Genomic DNA, 18,371 nt, shown 5'->3' with positions numbered 1-18,371 from the left:
AGAAACTGAACCAAGCTTCTTATGACAGCACACATTACCTAGAATTGCGAGCTTTTACAGAGTTCTTCCGAATAACCCCTGATAATTGTGACAGGAAGTTCAATGGTGTGTGCAATTGTCTGTAGTCACTACAAAGCATGTCATGATAATAACAGAAGGCAACCCATCAGAAAGTAATGCAAGAGCTATTGCTTTCTCAACTTTTCTAGTTAGACCATTATCCTAAGGAAAATGTAATAATTTGGTATATGAAAATAGGAATAGTAGGAGAAAAATGAGGGAGGTGGTAACAAAGTTCAACGATTGTACTTACTACCTTACTCATGTAACTGTAACCCCTCTGTACAGTATTTTTACAATAAAATGAAATTCAAAAAAAAGTAGGAAAAGAATAGCTCAGACTGCCCCACGTAAATTTCAAAAGTAAACTTTCATTATCTTTACTTACTATCTAATATACTACTATAATTTTATATATATTCCATAAGCGTTGCTGAATACCTTCCATGTACCAAGGACATTTCACAAATTACCAAGAATCTCATTTACAACTTACCATGGGCCATGCGATGGAACCAGTAGTAGCCAAAGTCAACGCTTAGGAAGGTTAAATACCAAGTCCAGGATGAATCCCAGGGTAAATTGAAGAGCCTGTAGTTCTCCCAGATGTATATGTAACTGGTCATTTCAATGCTCCTGAAGAATAGACTGGAAAATGAAATTCACAAGTAATGGATATAACACAATCTGGAAATGCATCATTCAGCTGAAATGCATTAGGTAACATTTTAGAATAAATATATCTGTATGGGAAAATTAAGTTCCTTTGTGATTCTAGGTTGTTTCTTCCTGATCTTCCATGCATTTTCAAACTCACTCTCTATAGTATCAGATTCTTTAGATTTCTCCTTTTGTTTCTTGGGCATCTGGGGACCAGTTGTTTCCATTCTCTGTTGCAAAGCATAAAAAAATGAAAAAGTACTATTTTTAAATATCATTTACAATGCTATTCAGGGAGACCATACAAAATAAACCTGATGAAAACTACATCTAATTTTCCGAAATTTTCATTTGTAATTTGTAATAAAGGATGGAGTAGAGACTGTTTCTAAAAGATGTGTAAAAACAGAAAATATTTTTGGTGGATTATTAAGGGCCATGAAAATTGCTTGTTGATTTTAAGTGTGTTTATCCCCCAAATTTTACCCTCAGCTACCCTCAGTTCTATTGTTTATCCTTCTTCTCCCTCTTCCCTCACTCTTTTCTCACACATATATCTGCAGTGTTATTTTGCTTCTGTACTTATGATCTTGTATTGGATTCTCATAGCATTTCAAAATTTCATGTAAGACATAAACTAGAGCTTCTTCTATTTAGGAAATTACTATTCTAGAAATAAGTTATATAAATCTACTGAAAATAAGCAATTGTTTTTGAAACGTAGACACTAGGCCATGCTTTACCACCTGTTCTATCAATCTGGTATAAAACCTTATTTAAATAAATTTGAAAAGCATACATGCAATACTCTACAAATTTTTGAAATTTTACAATTAAATTTTAGCTCAAGATCAGGGAAGCACTGTTCTCTCACTTGTGTAGATTTGATTTCTTTGATTTTTCTTTCTACATTTATTTTTATTTATTTTATTGTTAAGATGCTGTACAGAGGGGTTACAGTTACATGAGTAAGGCAATGAGTACATTACTTGTTGATCATTGCTACCCCTTCCCCTCCTTGTTCTTGTCCCACTATCCCTCACCCTCCCCCCCCAAAGTTGTAAAGTTCATTTCCAGTAATACTGTCCTGTGGGTATCCTTGTCTACATTTATTTTTAAATGGAAATTAATCATTTTAACTAGTAAAGATATCATTATAAGTCAGCAACAAGTTTGCTGCTCAATATTAAATGAAAATTTTAAGTATCATCATTTGAGCTAAAGGCTAAAGAAGCAACTCAGATAGTTATTATGTAAATTCCTCATTTCAGTAGTAAATCTCTTCCCAGAGCCACTGAATTAATATTGCACTGGGTCATTTGGAGATCCTGGTCTGTAAGTTGAGTTTTCTTATAATGTAACTTTAATTACATATTTAAATATCCTCAAATAATTTAAATGTTTCAAGTTCTTATTTTAACATGTAAAACTAAACACTAGATTACTTCAGATAGCATTTTAATATACATAACTTAAGAAATTATTAATATTTATCATTTTGAGCAGGAATATATATATAGAACACCTTATCTTAAAACTTAATGTGAAATGTAATGTGAAATTACATGGTAGGAAATTTTATCTCTCAATTCAAGTTCATAGCCCAAGGGAATTATTTAACTTAGACCTTACCACTATCTCTACCTGAGCATATTAGGGAGTACTATAGTCCCCTGCTAAAGTAGCTTACAGCTCTCCCATTGGAATTTTTCTTGTCATAGCCTTCCAGAAGGTAGACCTTTGCAGGTGTGCAAGCTCCTAGATGTGTCAAAGTATCCAAAGTGGCTGATTGAAATATGTAGATAAGCAAAGCTGAGGCAAGCAATCTGGATTAATCTACATTGTATGGGAAATCCTACTTGGACCAAGACAAGCCATAGCCAGGGGGCCCTTCATGTTTTGTAAGTTCAAATAATTTAAGAGCTAAACCTTTAAACTTGAAACTTGTTGCCTTCTAACTTTTTTTCAAGGATATTCATCAACATAGGTGGGAGGTAGATTATCTTTATTTTAAAGATGGTCAGCTTTATCTACCCTAAACAACAGGAACCAATATACAAGGACACGTGCACCCCCATGTTTATTGCAGCACTGTTCACAATAGCTAGGACATGGAAATAACCCAGATGCCCCACCACAGATGAATGGATCCAAAAATTGTGGTATTTATACACAATGGAATATTATGCAGCCATTAGAAATGACAAAATAATGGCATTTGCAGAGAAATGGATGGAGCTAGAAGGAATCATGTTGAGCAGGATAAGCCAAGAGCAAAGAGACAAATGGTACATGGTCTCCCTGATAAGTGGATGCTAAATCCAAAATGTTAGGTGATACGACAAAACTAACAGGACTTAAGAAACAAAGAACTCCCACTCATCTGGTCGAACCACTACTAAATATCCCCATGCGGCTGATCACATGTATGGTGTATAACATGTGAACACCATTATATGTTACAGACTGTGATAGACAATTTGCTCCAGGAAAGTTAGAATGAACTTGTGACTTTAAATGAGCATCATTATTCCACAATACTGTGAAATTCCAGAAATTATGTAATCAGTTAATCACAATAAAAAAAAAAGAACCTTGGGGAACGGAGGGAGGGAGGGGATGGTAGGGGGAAAACAATGGAGGGGGTAACAATGTTCAAGAGGAAATGTACTCATTACCTCACTCATGTAACTGTAACCCTCTGTATAGTATCTTTACAATAAAAAAAAGATGGTCAGCTTTGTTGGTAGCTCACACATTTAGACTAGAATTACTCAACAGTGACAGTACTGAGACTGAGGTAGGATGATTATTATAGGAGGTTATCTCCACAACCATTTACCCAAACAATGCAATTTAAACTTTCTGTCTCCTGTTTATTAATGAATTATAACTCATACAAAACTAACTTTATAGGTTAAAATTATGAGTAGCATCAATGTTGTCATGATTCAAACTAATAATTTCTCTGAAACAAGGATAGTTGCTATTTTAAGCCATGGAATTCTTCAAAATGAGGGTCTGTTCTATGCATTATAGATTATAAAACAGCATCATTGATTACTAACTACTTGATTGAGTAACACCATTTCTGACAAACAGAAATGGATATTACCAAGTGTTTCCTGTACTCAGTGTACTACCTAGTCATCACTTCTTAAAAACAAAGGTTCAAAAGGGAAAAAAATAAAAAAAAATCAACAGAATGTTAAATTAAAGGTTGCAGATTATAGGTGCTTATGTATGCTTTAATACCTGCTATTGACGCAGATTCTTCCTTGAATTAATTCAATTATTCAACTAATTCACAGTAGGATCTTCGAAGTCTCAGGTAAGGCTCTGATACCATAGCCATAGATACACTCCCCTCAGCATTCCATCATGTGTCATTTCCAGTGACAACTGAAAAACTAACATTAAGATACCAAACCCTCCATTTCCCTATGAATGGGCAATATCATTATTTCTGATGAAAACATAGAATTCCATTGAGTATATGCATCACATTTTCTTGATCCATTGGTCCACTGAGGGGTATCTGGATTGATCCCTTATCTTAGTTATGGTAACCAGTACTGCAATAAACATGGTTGTGATGGTGGCTTTAGATGGTTTGTGGTCATTTGGATAAATGCCCAGGAGTGTGATTGCTCACTAAACACTATGTTGGTAATGAACTATTCAACTTATGGGGAAGGGGTCAGAAAGGGGAAAACTGAGAGAAAATGAGGGAAGGGAGTGACACTGTACAAAAAGAAATGTATTCATTACCCCTTGTGTAACTGTAACCCGTCTGTACATCACCTTTATAATTACAAATGATACCAAGACCTCAATAAAAAAAATATGGCTTCTGAAAATTTTCCTCTTTGACATCTCACTTATTAGGGTTGACACAAATAGAACTGGAATATGCCTGACATACTAACAGTCAGGCTTTTCTGTTTTTTCTTTTATTTACTTATTTTTTTAATTGTGAAAATACCATACAGAGCGGTTACAATTACATGGGCAAGGTAATGAGTACGTTTCTTATCAAGCATCGTTGTCTCCTCCTTTGTTTTCCCTTACCATCCCTTCCCATCTCCACCGCTCCCCACCCCGCGCCAAAGTTGTAAAGTTCGTTTTTCGGCATAACGACTTGTACATCTCATTGTTGCAATGAGTCCACCTGTATCCCTATTTAAACAATTTGTTTTTTCCCTTCCTCTCCGCAAATTATATCAACATCAAATACAGTGAAAACAGGGGTTATATCTTGGGGGAGGGACATACAAAGCAATAAAGAAATAATCTTATAAATATGATAAATATGTTAGAAACAATAGCAAGAAAGAAAAACCATTTGAGTCCTATCTTGGGGTTCCTTTCACCTAACATCAACTTATCTGACCGTTTCTGCTTGTCTCAGACATATACTAAGCCATCCATAACAGGAAATCGAGCCTACTTTTCCAAAAATATTCCCCTTATTAAAAACCAGAGCGCCTTCCTCTTCTCTTCCCAATTCCACCATCCACTTTCCTACCCTAAAACCTTAGCATATGACTACACTTTGGAATTCAAACTTAAACTGTATAAATCCCTCTCTTGGGGAAGAATCATGTATAATTTGTATGCATACATATAGAAAGCTTCCTTAATCCTGTGTAGTTGGAACATTGGAGAGCATGAGGACTAGGGATTATAAATGCTAGATTGCTTTTGTGTACTCAATTTGGATGTGAGACCAAGCAAATGATATAAACATAAAGAATCATTAGAACCCCCTGACTACCAACTGGTGATTTGTGATACAGATTTCCCTGCATTGACATATTTCCTTCATGAGCTCTACAGAGTGACTTATTCAGGATAGAAATATATTTTTTTGAAATTAAAGTTAGCTCATTTCTCTACATAGTAATAGGATATGTTTCATATAACAGTTTCAATCATCAATAGAAATGTGTCACACCAAAATTATATTAGTATAAAGTTCTGGTAAAGTACTAATTTGCTATATATTACTAACTTTGTCATTTTCCTCAAAGAAATAAAATTCATTTATAATGTTGTGATTGAATATAACAAATAAATTACAAATACATATTATTTGGCAATTGAGAACTACAAACTTAATAATTTTCTAAGGCATTTGAGTCTGAATCTACTCACCATCCAGAGTAGAGACTGGACAGGGAATTTAGCCTTTCAGTATTTCTAGGTTTAATTTAGAATCACAGTGTACTAGGCAGAATGGACACTATAATTATCCAGCTTTCAAATACTGTCATGATGTAATCATTTTCAAAATGAATGGAGTTTAATGTACTTCTTGCACTGAAAATTATTAAAACATCAGAGACTTTTAATGTAAATAGAATCATGGAACAGATCAAGGCATCTACCAATTTAAACCACTTAATCACTCTGGTTCTGGATAGCCCACCTGATCTGTCCAGATTATACAAAAGTAGTGAAGGTGAATTAGATATTTTTATTTCAGATACCATTTGTTATCAGTCAGAAAATTAATGAGACCATTAAAGAACATTCTTTAAATCTCCATGAAGTTATAGAAAAATAAATGTACAAGAACTCGTACAGGTATCATTTTTTGAGAAATTTTGCTCTATATTTATCTCAAAAATATCTTTAAAATGACCCAAGCATCTTATACCATTTATGTGAATAGCCACTGCCCCTTGTGCTCCATCTAGTGGAACATGGATTTCGCTCAGGAGTAATGAAGTAGATAGTACAGCTGCTACCTTCTAACAACAAACTAACTCTGCATTACTACTTCTTACTGTAAACTCATGTTACATTTGTTGAGAGCGCTTATTATTTACTTTCCTTTCAAATGACCATAAAATAATAGACTTAGAAACACAAATAGGAAAGTGTATTACTCTATTGAATGAGCATGTAAATCACAGGCTAACATACAGGGAAGTTTACATTCATTAGAGAAAGATGGTCTAGCAGTCTCTAAAGTAACAAATTAATAACCAAGTTTACTTAAAATGTTTCCAGGTGAAAGTTACAAGAAAAAGAGATACACTTCACAGCAAAGGTATTTATTTAAACAATATTTTTATTATTTTTTCTTACTCTTTTAAAAATTACTTTCTGAGTCAATAAAACATTTAATATTAGTATAGAAGTGTTATTCTTGATATTTGTTTGCTCCCTACTTTGAACAATAAGTAACTATCTAATAAAATGATCTTTTACAATGATAGGCATAATTTGTTAGCGTCTGGTGTTGCCAGAGATTATATTGCTAAAGTTCAGTATCAAAACCCAGTAATTAATTTTCTTCCTTCTTCAGCCCCAACCCAAGGAGCCAAAACTATTTTAAAAAGTTTAATTTCTTCTTTTAATTTTTTGATGAATTTTAATATGTTTGTTAGAACTGGAAAATTTCATAAGAAGTATGGCCAGTAAAAGTGAGCATATCTATGGCTGAGTACTCAAACTTAGCACCATTGTAAAAATTGGCAATGACCCATATGTATCAAAAGTTCAGTGTCCCCCACTTACATAAAATTTTACTTACTTAAATTATTCCTCTCAACCTATTGCAATTTGATTTATCATCTGCTGTTTCAACAGAATAAATGAACCCATTAAAAACAAACATACTGCAGATATTTATATCGGAAATAAAACTACTCTGGGGAGCATGCAATTTATGGAAGCAGAAACATTCTAAGGAAGTAACAAATTGAAGTTCCCGTTTTCTAATGAAGGATTGGAAATTGAGTTCTGGTTAAACAAGCAGGAAAGAAAGATGTGATTATTTTTCACTCATTAATATTTAAATTGGTAGCTGGATATTACACAAGATTCAAATCAGTTTTTTCACAAATAGATTTTTCTATATATTTTGCTAAACCAAGTTTAATTATTTTAGTCATATCTGTAAATAACTAGCAGATAAACAGATTGTGTAGACAATGCATTGTGTTCAATAGAAATAGAAGATCTGTTGATAGCCCCAGAACTATATTTTGACTAGAAAGATGGCCTACTTAATTTCAAAAGAGAAAAGCTGATGCAGGATTAACCACAATCTGGTTTTCAGCCAGATGAATTTTTATTACATATCATGTTCTGTCCAACAGACTTGCAAACAAGATCCAATCCTGTCTATAATGAACATTTTTCCTTACCTAATGATTTGAAAGGTACAGCCTGAATCTCTTCCATGAAAAGTGTGAGCAAGCAATTAATCTCTAAGATGCTGGAAGTTTTAGGAAACTAGGAAACTGATATCTTCAAATAAATATAGTTTTCCCTCCAAGTCTGCAGATAACAATTCTATAACATTTATGTCGAAGGAGTATAATGAACATGTTGATTTTGATTTCTCCTTATTTGAGATTTCATGACTATTTTAGATTATTATCCAAATGACAGTTCTTCACAAATGGATTAACTAATGCTATAGTAAATTTGTTGATCGCAATCACATAGTTTAAGGATGTGGCAAGGTCCCTGTTGCTGGTATAGAAAATGAAATTAGTCCCTCTGAGAAGATAGGATTGATACTGTGTTAACCTAACCTTCAGCTGTTAATGACTTGCACAGGGATTTCCCTTGATGCTGTGGCTTCAACTGAAATATTATTTTAAAAATGGATGTCAAGTCACCTTTTATTTTTTTTCTGAAAGAGGTTTCAGCATAAAGTTCCTGAGAAACAGCTTTCCTTTTTAATTATGGGGGGGGGTGTAAAAAAATAAAATGTCAGATGCTTGGCTGAAATTTTCAACAAAGATAAAATCATTCGCAAAAGAAAAGAAAATCTAACAAAATTCTTCCTCTCATTTCATGATATGAGATTGTTCTTTACACCTCAAAGGAAAAAATGGAGCAATTTGCTGTTCTTATTAAAAATACAGTTATAGGAAAATATTCCCCAATTCAAGTTCATAACTTTTTACTTCTCTCTTAAAGTGCACCAGAATTAGCAATTTGTGTTAGCTTTTAAGGAGTTTTATACACATTAGTGAAAGATAAGTATTTCATGTTCATATCCCTGAAGGACAGAATTGATTTGATTTGTTGAAATTTCTTTCTTTCCTTCTGGTTTTTTCCTTGATTTTTCTCTCTCTTCTCTCCTCTCAGTTTCTGTCTCTCTCTCCCTTTGTCTTCCTTTCTTCCCTCCAGTCACACCCTGTTCCACTACCCTGTGGGAGACACATCTTAGAGGAAATTGTCTAAAATTTTGTAATTGAAGTAATTTGGGAAGTAGCTGCAAATAACTGGAGACATGTGTGTGTGTATGTGTGTGCATGCATATGCACGTGCATATTTATTTTCTTTTTAGAATGTGATTTTTATTAAAGTGTGCCTCTGATTTTTGTTTTGCTATTATAATTCTACCTTTTAAGTGACCATGCTGAGGCAGAAATACTGTATTGAGGATAAAGTCTCAATATCCAAAATTTACAATGTTATGCTCAGAATTCAATCCAATTTTACTTGTAACCAAAGTCAAACTAGAAAAAGAAAAAGAAACAATAACTTAAACATTTATTCAAATTGCTCTCATTAAGTTCTTTAAAAACTCATTCCAAATCAATGAATTACATGAACCATAACAACAACTACAAGCCTTTCCCAGTTATCAAACGGTTCCACTTAATGTTCTCAGCATGTAAGCCAGATTTTTTTCAATAGTCAGATCTATATATATATATATATATATATATATATATATATACATATATGTATATATATATATATATCCCTGAATATTCAAGATGAATATGTCTTCATTTCTGATTTAAGGAGACATCATAGGGGGAATTATCACTTAAAATTCTTATTGGAAGTGGACCTGTGTCTCAAGTATAGACTGCCAGCCTTGAGCAATAATGCTAAGAGTCAAAACCTAGGCACTGAGTTCAAGTTCCACTACTAGAACAAAATAAAGTTAATTTTGAAACCTTATTTAATTTAATTTATTCACTTATTTATTTTGTTGGTCGTGGAGGCTGAACTCTAGGCCTGGGCGCTGTCCCTCAGCTCTTCAGCTCAAGGCTAGAGCCACAGGGCCACTTCTGGCTTTTTTTCTTCTTATGTGGTGCTAAGGAATCGAACCCAGGGCCTCATGCATGCAAGGCAAGCACTCTACCACTGAGCCAATTTCCTAGCCCTGAATTCTTATTTTAGATAATCAGGAAATTATCTGCAAAATCTGGAGACTTTACCTTCTTTGTTAAATTCTTTTTTTCATTTTAATTTTATTGTATAGGTGATGTACAGAGGTGTTATAGTTACATAAGTGAAGTAATTATTACATTTCTTTTTGAACAGTGTTACCCCTCCCTCATTTTGTCCCACATCCCCCTTCCATTCTCCTCCCTCCCAAGCTGTACAATTCCCTTCCAACATAGTGTACAATGAGTGTCCCTGTCGCATTGGTTCAACCTTTGTCCCACATTTCTGTGATTCCACTTCCCTTCCCTGAATCAGATAAACTTATAAACAACACAAAGGGCACAGAAATAAAAAAACAGTGACATTAGGGAATAAACCAAAGGAAAATAAAAGAAAGATAAATGAAATAACTGTAAACAGTAGAGCAAAAAAAATCTCTTGTTTTCCATTTCTTGGGGTTCATTTCAATAAGCATCATTTTATATGGGCATATGCACATAGCTATTGAGCCATTATGATCCTCTCCTATGTTCTAATTGTGTGATGTTTAGAGTGATGTTTAATAATCATGTCCAAGTGTCATTATTCATCTTTACATACAACCATACCAGTTGTTATCCTGTCACAACTACAACATACTTTATAATCCACTTTTTTCAAAGTAACACTTATTAAGATAGATTTTATGATTTACTTTCTTTCTAGATTATGTCAGGAAAGGACCTTATCTCAGATATCTGCAAATTTACATGTCATTTTTACAAATCTACCTTAATTTCTTACTGGGTGGTTCCTAGGAAGCATTCCAAAGCAATGAGTACTGTCAAAAGTAAATCTCTAAAAACAGCATAAGAAGCAGGGATGGGAGGTTGGAATGAAAACATTCCTTAGCTATTCCATAAAAGGAACTCTTTCCTCTCTACGCCTCTTCTATTATTCCTTATGTACTTTTCATCCACTGGGTTTTCATTCCCTGGAATTATATCATAGTTCATTCCATCAGAAATAAAGGTCATTCCATTTTCATTACTATTTAGTAACACTATTATTCAATTTTAATCAACATTATTACACAAATTATTATTATTATTATCATTATCATTATTATTTTAGAACATTTGCTATGTAGCAGACATCATTTTAAGTAACACCTCCTGCTCTCAAGTTGCAATAAAAGTAGCAAACAGATAGCCATGGTACATGATAATCCCAGACCTAGGTGAGCTCAAGAGTCCATGGGACCACAGTGAAGTAGTGTCCAATAGGGCTGGAAAGAAGATGAAGATTGCTGAAGTGTTTGGCATGCTCAGACCTACTTAATGAACTGGAGGTGGACACAGGGCTGGCTTTCCAGGCAGACTGGATTACTGTGGCCCATGAGTAATTCTAAGCCAAGCATGATGCAATCAAGGTAAGAAGAGCACAGAAGAGGACAAAGATTATCTATATTGTAGTTTAAGCAATCATAAACTAGAGTGTAAACTAGGAGTTTATACTTTAACCTCAAGGAAATAGTAATCCTGGTTAATAGTAAATGGCTTTCTACCAGATCCATATGATAAAAATGTTTGGCTGCCAAGGGAGCAGTGAGACTAGACACAGTGCTATGAGAACTTTGTCATGGTACCTAATTTGTGTGATCAGCACTAAGGAATGTCTGGAAAGATGGGTGGGCAGAAATAAAATTTCCAGTAAAGAACTAAGCTAAAATTCAGGGGTAATATCACAGCGAGGCAAAGGAAGGACCCACTCTGGATGGAAACTTTATAAAGGTGCCTAGAAACTCAGTAACAAGATAAATAATGCTTCTTTCTTTCGTTCTTTATTTAGCCCATCAGGGGGCTTGAACTCAGGGAAGGGCACTGTCTGTCCCTCAGCTCTTATTCTCAAAGCTAACAACACTCTACCCCTTTAAGCCACAACACCACTTAGAGGTGTCAGGCAGTTCATTGGAGAAAGAGTCTCATGGGCTTTTCTGCTCAGGCTGCCTTTGACTCCTATGATCAGATCTCAGCCTAGTGTACAGCTAGATTACCAGGGTGAGCCTCGAATACCTGGCTAATCAAATGTTTTTAAATGCCAAAATATTTTTTAAACATTATTGAAACAGCAAAATTCTAAACAATGGTAGGTACTGAATTCTTTAGGAAATACATGTAAAAATAGACCATCTAATAGGAAATACATGTTCCTTCACACATATAGAGAATTTAAGTTTTTACATGTATGCTAGCTAAGAGAGCTCACTCACTGGGGAAGCCGGGACAGAACTCCAGCTGACATTGATGTCAGAGCATCATCCAAACGACCTGAGGGCTTTCCCTTGTGAAGCCAGCTGACCAGAAGTTCAAGCAGCATCAAGGAAATGAAAAATGGAGTTGCCTGTAAAGGAAATTGCTGAGTTAATGAATAAAAATTAGGAAAGATATGATCCATGTTCTAAACACAAGACACATTTTGGGATTAAAAAAAAACTTAAATATTCAAGAGTCTATCATTGACCTGTTATTAAGATAATTCACTTTTAAGATTTCCTTAACGACACCATTGATTGTATTTTTATTATTATAATTACTAAAACTTCTTCTGATCATTAAATTGAAATAGAAATGCAATTTTCTTAGGGGAGTCTTAGAGAATAAGGTAATATTCTAGGTTCGCTTAAAACACCAGCTGCATAGTACTCATTCAGTATTGACATAGTACTTTTTTTGGGGGGGGCCTTACTGGGATTTGAACTCGGGATGGTTTTTAGGGTAGTACTATACAGACTGAGCCATATCTCTAGTCCTATCTATCACTGGTTATTTTTGAGAGAGGATCTCATTCCCTACCCAAGTGTAGACTGAGCCACCACACGCTATCTCCTGTAGGTTTTCTAATCACAGGCATGTGCCTCCATATTTACATTCCCACTGAGGAGATGTAGTCTTGGGAACTTTTCTGCCCAAGTTGGTCTAGAACCAAGGTCTTCCCAATTTTAGTCTCATGTAGTTTTGGTGAGCAGCACACATCATTGCACACAGCAATGGGTTGAGAATGGCTCTTGTGAACTTTTGTACCCAGGCTGACCTTGAAACATAGACAGTGTAGAAAGTAGCTATAGATCACTAGTCTGGCCCCATTAATGAGTTATTTTTATGACTACTCTGTGGATTACTGAGTGTGGTGTTGCAATAAACATAAAAACTAGGAAAGACACAGGAGCACAATCTCCTTGAAAAATCAGAAAGAATAAGGCTTATTAAATCTGGAAAATAATACAGGCTTCACTCATCTGGTAGAAAAGCATGAGCTTTGAAGTTCTCTTCGCGGAACTCTGAGGAACATACTAGCTGATGTCATTCTTTTTTCTATTTCTGGTCTGAAGTAGTAAGTGCTGGTAGAACAAGTTTGACAGGGTGAAGAACTTCAATCTTCAAGTTTTAATTCTGGATATTTCTACTTCCAATCACAGCCAGGAACTAGAAGCAAAAAATTGTGGCTCTGAATTCTTGTGAATTTCAAAGAAAACCTGGTTTAATTTCAAACCTAGGAAGTTAAGAATTGGAAGGAATTAGGCTGCATATCCTTCATTCTGCAGGATTTTTGTACCAAATTAAAGAGGAAATACTTTCCTGGAGTTGGAAGTGAAGCTACACATTTTAAAACAAAATTGTTACAACATGCACTGATGTGGTATAACTATTTGACACTGAGCTTCCAATGACTATTTTTTTTCAGTCCCTAGGAAAACTTTAAAAGGTATTACCGTACTCCAGAATGACATGCAAAGTATTTAAAGGAGGGAGTTTAGAGTCACAAATGACTCTAGATATTGTATGGAAATGCTGGTACTTTCTACTGTTGCATCATGCACAAAATGGACAGGAAGAAGAAGAAAGAGGAGGAAGAGGAGGAGGAGGAAGAGGAGGAGAAGGGAAGGAAGAAGAGGGAGGGGCAAGAGAAAGAAGAGGAAATAATTTGAAGGATAGAAATGAACATACCCAGGATATACTAACCTTACTTCTTAATAAAAACAAAATAGCAAGAGCCCACCTTTTAATGTAGCCTCACCTCTTTTACATAGTTCGGCACTTCTTCTAGGGTTTGGAAAGAAGTTTCATTCGGCTGTATCAAGTAAAACAGCATTCGAAAACCCTGGGAAAATGAAACATGTTGGACTTCTGGGTTCTTCATTTCGGCCATTGTCTGGAGAATATTCATATTTCAGTGGTTGAAACCAGAGGCAAAACAAAAAGGAGGTGATGTGCAATACAAAACAAGCCTTTGTCAAACAGTGAAGCAAGATCCAAAGCTCCACAGAGAGCACAGCCAACAGCTAACTAAGTAGAGACAGGAAAACACAAAGATCAAGAACAAGCTCAAAGTTCACTGGGAACAAGGCCAGAAAGGGGGATGGGAAAGAGTGAGAGGTGGATTCAATCCAAATCAAAGACACGGAGAAATTTGTAGCTGGATTAACTTATTACTGTATCAACTGAGAAGAAAGACTCCGATCATGGGTGCAAGTTAGAGTCAAATCACCTGGGTAATACCAGATTTTTCCCCCCTCTGTTCTGAGCAGCACAATGCATTTCATTTGTAGTCTTCACCAAACTCATAATTGGGAAAGGGACAGGGCGTTCTACTCATTAGCTTGAAAGACACCAAGCTTGTTACTGCCTGTGTATGTTTGATCTGATTCAGTATGTTTTGCAAGTTAGTAGAACAACTTGGAGCCTTTGACTTATTTCATAATCTAATTTAAAGAAAAATGGAGGCTCCCTGACTGTACATGTTGCCAAGATATTGCTTAATGCATTTCTTAATAATCATGTCATTAAAAAGGAAGCTATAAATACACAAATGATAAGTAAATTATCAACAGACTACTGTGACCACTCTGCTACATTGCACTCCTAAATGTATTATACTATATAAAGTAATGCAACTAGGATTAGAAGACCATGATTTATAATTTTATAATTAACCACAAAAGAAAAAAGTCAGAATCTAAGAAAAATTTTAGGGTATCATCATACAGCACATGGTTACAATATACATTAAATCTATAATAAATATGATGAGTATATTAATATAGAACTTCATTTTGTTTGTGGAAATATATTTTAGAAAATTTTCAGATTATTGAATAATGTACATTATTAGAAGTGTTGCCTGCAATATGACAGAAATTTATAGCTAGACATGTCACAGCTTGTGACACAGAGAACACAAAAGATGTGTAAGGTGACTATGTATGTACGAAGTGGATATATGAAATGTGTGGTCATGTTTCAGTGCTCAGACTTAGTGCACAGTACTAAGCACACTAAACCATTTAGGTCTTCAGTTCAATAGGATGCAGTTGGGTATTTTTTGTTTGTTTTTCGGGTTTGGGGGTTTTTATAGGTCATAGGGTTTGAACTCTGAACTTGGCCACTGTCCCTGTGTTCTTCAGCTCAAGACAAGCACTCTACCACTTAAGCCAGAGCACCACTTCTGGTTTTCTAGTGGTTTATTGGAGATAAGAGTCTCACGGACTTTCCTGCTCTGGCTGGATTTGAACCACAGTCCTCATATCTCAACCCCCCGAGTAGCTAGGATTACAGGCATTAGTCACCAGCGCCCGGCTTAGGATGCAGTTTTTAAAGTTTATCTGCTGAACTTTTCATAGAAAAAAATTGCACTTGAGCAAAGATGGCAGGTTCACTTTTCCCTAAGATATTCATTTTAAAGCAATCATTGCATAACAGTTTCCCATATTTTCCAACAGATCAAATTAAGCACATATTGGGATAAGTATTTAACAAAAGTGATCATATTAGGCTCAATACTTTATTAACATTGCCTTGCCTTTAGATTTTTTTAAATTGTCAATGTGATATATGACAGGGAAAATCTAAATAACATAGTGATAAAGTGAAAAGTGACATCACATCACTTTTTCCACCATATACTACATCCCTTCCTTCCAAGTTATACATGATACATGCCTCTGTCATGGGTATTTTACCATGAAAGGACTTTGTTGTTCTTGTTTCTGTTTTATATGCTGGTACTAGGCCTTAAAGCAAGGGTTTTCTCTTAGCTTCTTTTGCTTAAGGCAAGTGCACTATCACTTGAACCATGCTTCCAGTTCCAGCTTTTTATTAGTTAATGACAGATAAAAGCCCTTTAGATTTGACTATGAGGTGGCTTCAAACCTAGATCAATAGATCAACCGCCTCAGTGTGAGCCATAGACACCAGGTTAATTCTAATTTTCCCTCTATTTTTTTCATGTATCAGAAATATAATACATAGAATGAGTGACAGAGATGATGGAAGTAGATAAACCTCAAGAGGAAAAAGGAAGCAATCTAGAGACTAACATTTCTAGGAAGGCACTAGTTTCCTTAAATTGCAGAGGAAAAAAGTAGGTTATTTTAATTAGATACCAATATCTGGTATTCCTCAGAGAACATTGAAGGATAAGGGCTCTCCCTGTCTAGCAGGAACATGGCCAACTGACTAGACCCAAAGTTAGGAAGACAGAAAGGCAGAAAGGAAAGGGAAAAATGTAATGTGACTTCTACCTTTATTCAGTTTACCTGGAGACATATTCTTGGGATTATTTCCTTAGACTGAACTAAAAACCAACTGAGAGAAAAGCCTAGAAAAAGAGATGTGAATGGGTAACCCCTCAATGTACAAACTAGTGATGAAGGGGCTGAGCAGGTGGTTCAGTGGTAGAGCGCTTGCTTTGCATGAATGAGGCCCTGGGTTCGATTCCTCAGCACAACATAAGCAAAAAGAAAAAAGCCGGAAGTGGTGCTGTGGCTCAAGTGGTAGAGCGCTAGCCTTGAGCTGAAGAGCTGAGGGACAGTGCCCAGGCCAAGAGTTCAGGCCCCACGACCAGACCAAAAAAAAAAAACAAACAAACAAACAAACTGAAAAACAAACAAACAAAGTATCGATGAAGAAAACTAGGGCAAAAGTCAACCATCATATTTTATATAGCAATTTAATCTTCATTGCTGTGCAATCAAGTGTGTCTTCCAACTTTTAATGCAGCAATAGATAGCATAACAAACACTTTTATGCTTCCATATATTTTTGATGCCTATTATTGGAGATTATATGTGTGTGTGTGTGTGTGTGTGTGTGTGTGTGTGTGGGTGTGTGTGTGTGTGTGTGTGTGTGTGTGTATATATATATATATGACTGAAGGGTAGATGAAATTCATACTTCAAATACTCTTGACAAATTATCTGCAAATTTTTTTTTAGGGGGGGGTCAGGTCGTGGCCTGAACTCTGGGCCTGGGCACTGTCCCTCTGCTCTTCAGCTCAAGGCTAGCGCTCTACCATTTGAGCCATAGCACCACTTCTGCCTTTTTTTCTGCTTATGTGGTGTTGAGGAATCAAACCCAGGGCCTCAGGCATGCAACGCAAGCACTCTACCACTGAGCCACCTTCCCAGCCCCTGCAAATGTTATTTATATTTATTTTAAAACAATTTTAGCTGATTGATTGATTTCTACAAATATCACAAACACTTTGTGATTTGTGTGGTATGCTCACGTTATCCTACAGCAATTGTAAATTTGTTTGTACTATTTTCTATTTTTTCTGACATTGAGCCTTGTTTATGTACACTTTCAGTGGCAACAGTCTGTAAAAAATATTCTATATTTTCTTCTAGAATGTTTGCAGGATTTTCTTGGTTTTCTTTCATCTCTCTGAGAATTGGCTTGGTGCATGTCAGGAAGTGAGGAATTCACTCTCTACCTTACCCTGATGAATCCCAGTTCTACACACACCACTTTCCCCCACGTTCTCACTTCTTTTGTACAGGAACCAGCTGTGCCTCATAGTCTCCACTAGTCCCATTGACGGATCTGCTTAATCCTGGTCTAGTCCTCTTTCACCTTAAATATCATAATCGTTATACTATCATAATACATTTTGGTAACTTGTAGAAAACCTTCTCATTCACGGATATTGTATTTTTACGAATCCAGATACATTTACACATTTGTTTCAAATGGTCTATTTAGAATTCTTTTTTAACTTCTTTTAAAATTATTTTTAAATACATATTTTTATTCGAATGATACTGTACAGGGGGGTTATACTTACATGAGCAGCATAATTAGTCCATTTCCTATGGAACATTGTTACCCCTTCTTTTGTTTTCCCCCTACCATCCCTTCCCTCCCCACCTCCCCAACTCCTTCCCCCCACCATGCAAAATTGTAAAGTTCATTTTCAACATACTGTCTTGTACATCTCATTATTACAATGTGTCATCCTGTATCCTTATTTCAACATTTTGTTATTTCCCTTCCCCTCCCCAAATTAGAAAAAGGTAGATGCAAGATGCAGGACACCGGAATCAAATACAGTGACAACAGGGGTTGCACCATGGGGGAATAACATACAAAGAAACAGAAAAATAATCACATAGATCATTATAAGTGCATTAAAAGAACATCAAGAAAGATAAAAATCTCCTGGGTCCCTATCGTGGGGTT

At 35.4% G+C, this 18,371-nt stretch overlaps 1 protein-coding gene across 1 annotated transcript in view; it reads right to left on the bottom strand.

The window, feature by feature from the left end:
• Agmo (alkylglycerol monooxygenase) overlaps nt 1–14,180 on the bottom strand; it is a 321,568-nt gene extending 307,388 nt beyond the window's left edge. The window contains exons 1-3 of the mRNA XM_069996158.1: nt 13,930–14,180; nt 12,125–12,255; nt 557–708 (exon numbers count right to left, since the gene is read on the bottom strand). Coding sequence (XP_069852259.1) covers nt 557–708; nt 12,125–12,255; nt 13,930–14,079 — 433 coding nt within the window. The 5' untranslated portion in view covers nt 14,080–14,180. The remainder of the gene's footprint in view (nt 1–556; nt 709–12,124; nt 12,256–13,929) is intronic.
• Between the last annotated feature and the right edge of the window lie 4,191 nt (nt 14,181–18,371).

Source organism: Dipodomys merriami, unplaced genomic scaffold (genome assembly GCF_024711535.1).
Source record: "Dipodomys merriami isolate MVZ:Mamm:240054 unplaced genomic scaffold, mDipMer1.0.p SCAF_5, whole genome shotgun sequence".
NCBI lineage: Eukaryota > Metazoa > Chordata > Mammalia > Rodentia > Heteromyidae > Dipodomys > Dipodomys merriami.
Note: the sequence above shows the minus strand (reverse complement) of the source record. Positions and strands in the feature narration are given on the sequence as shown.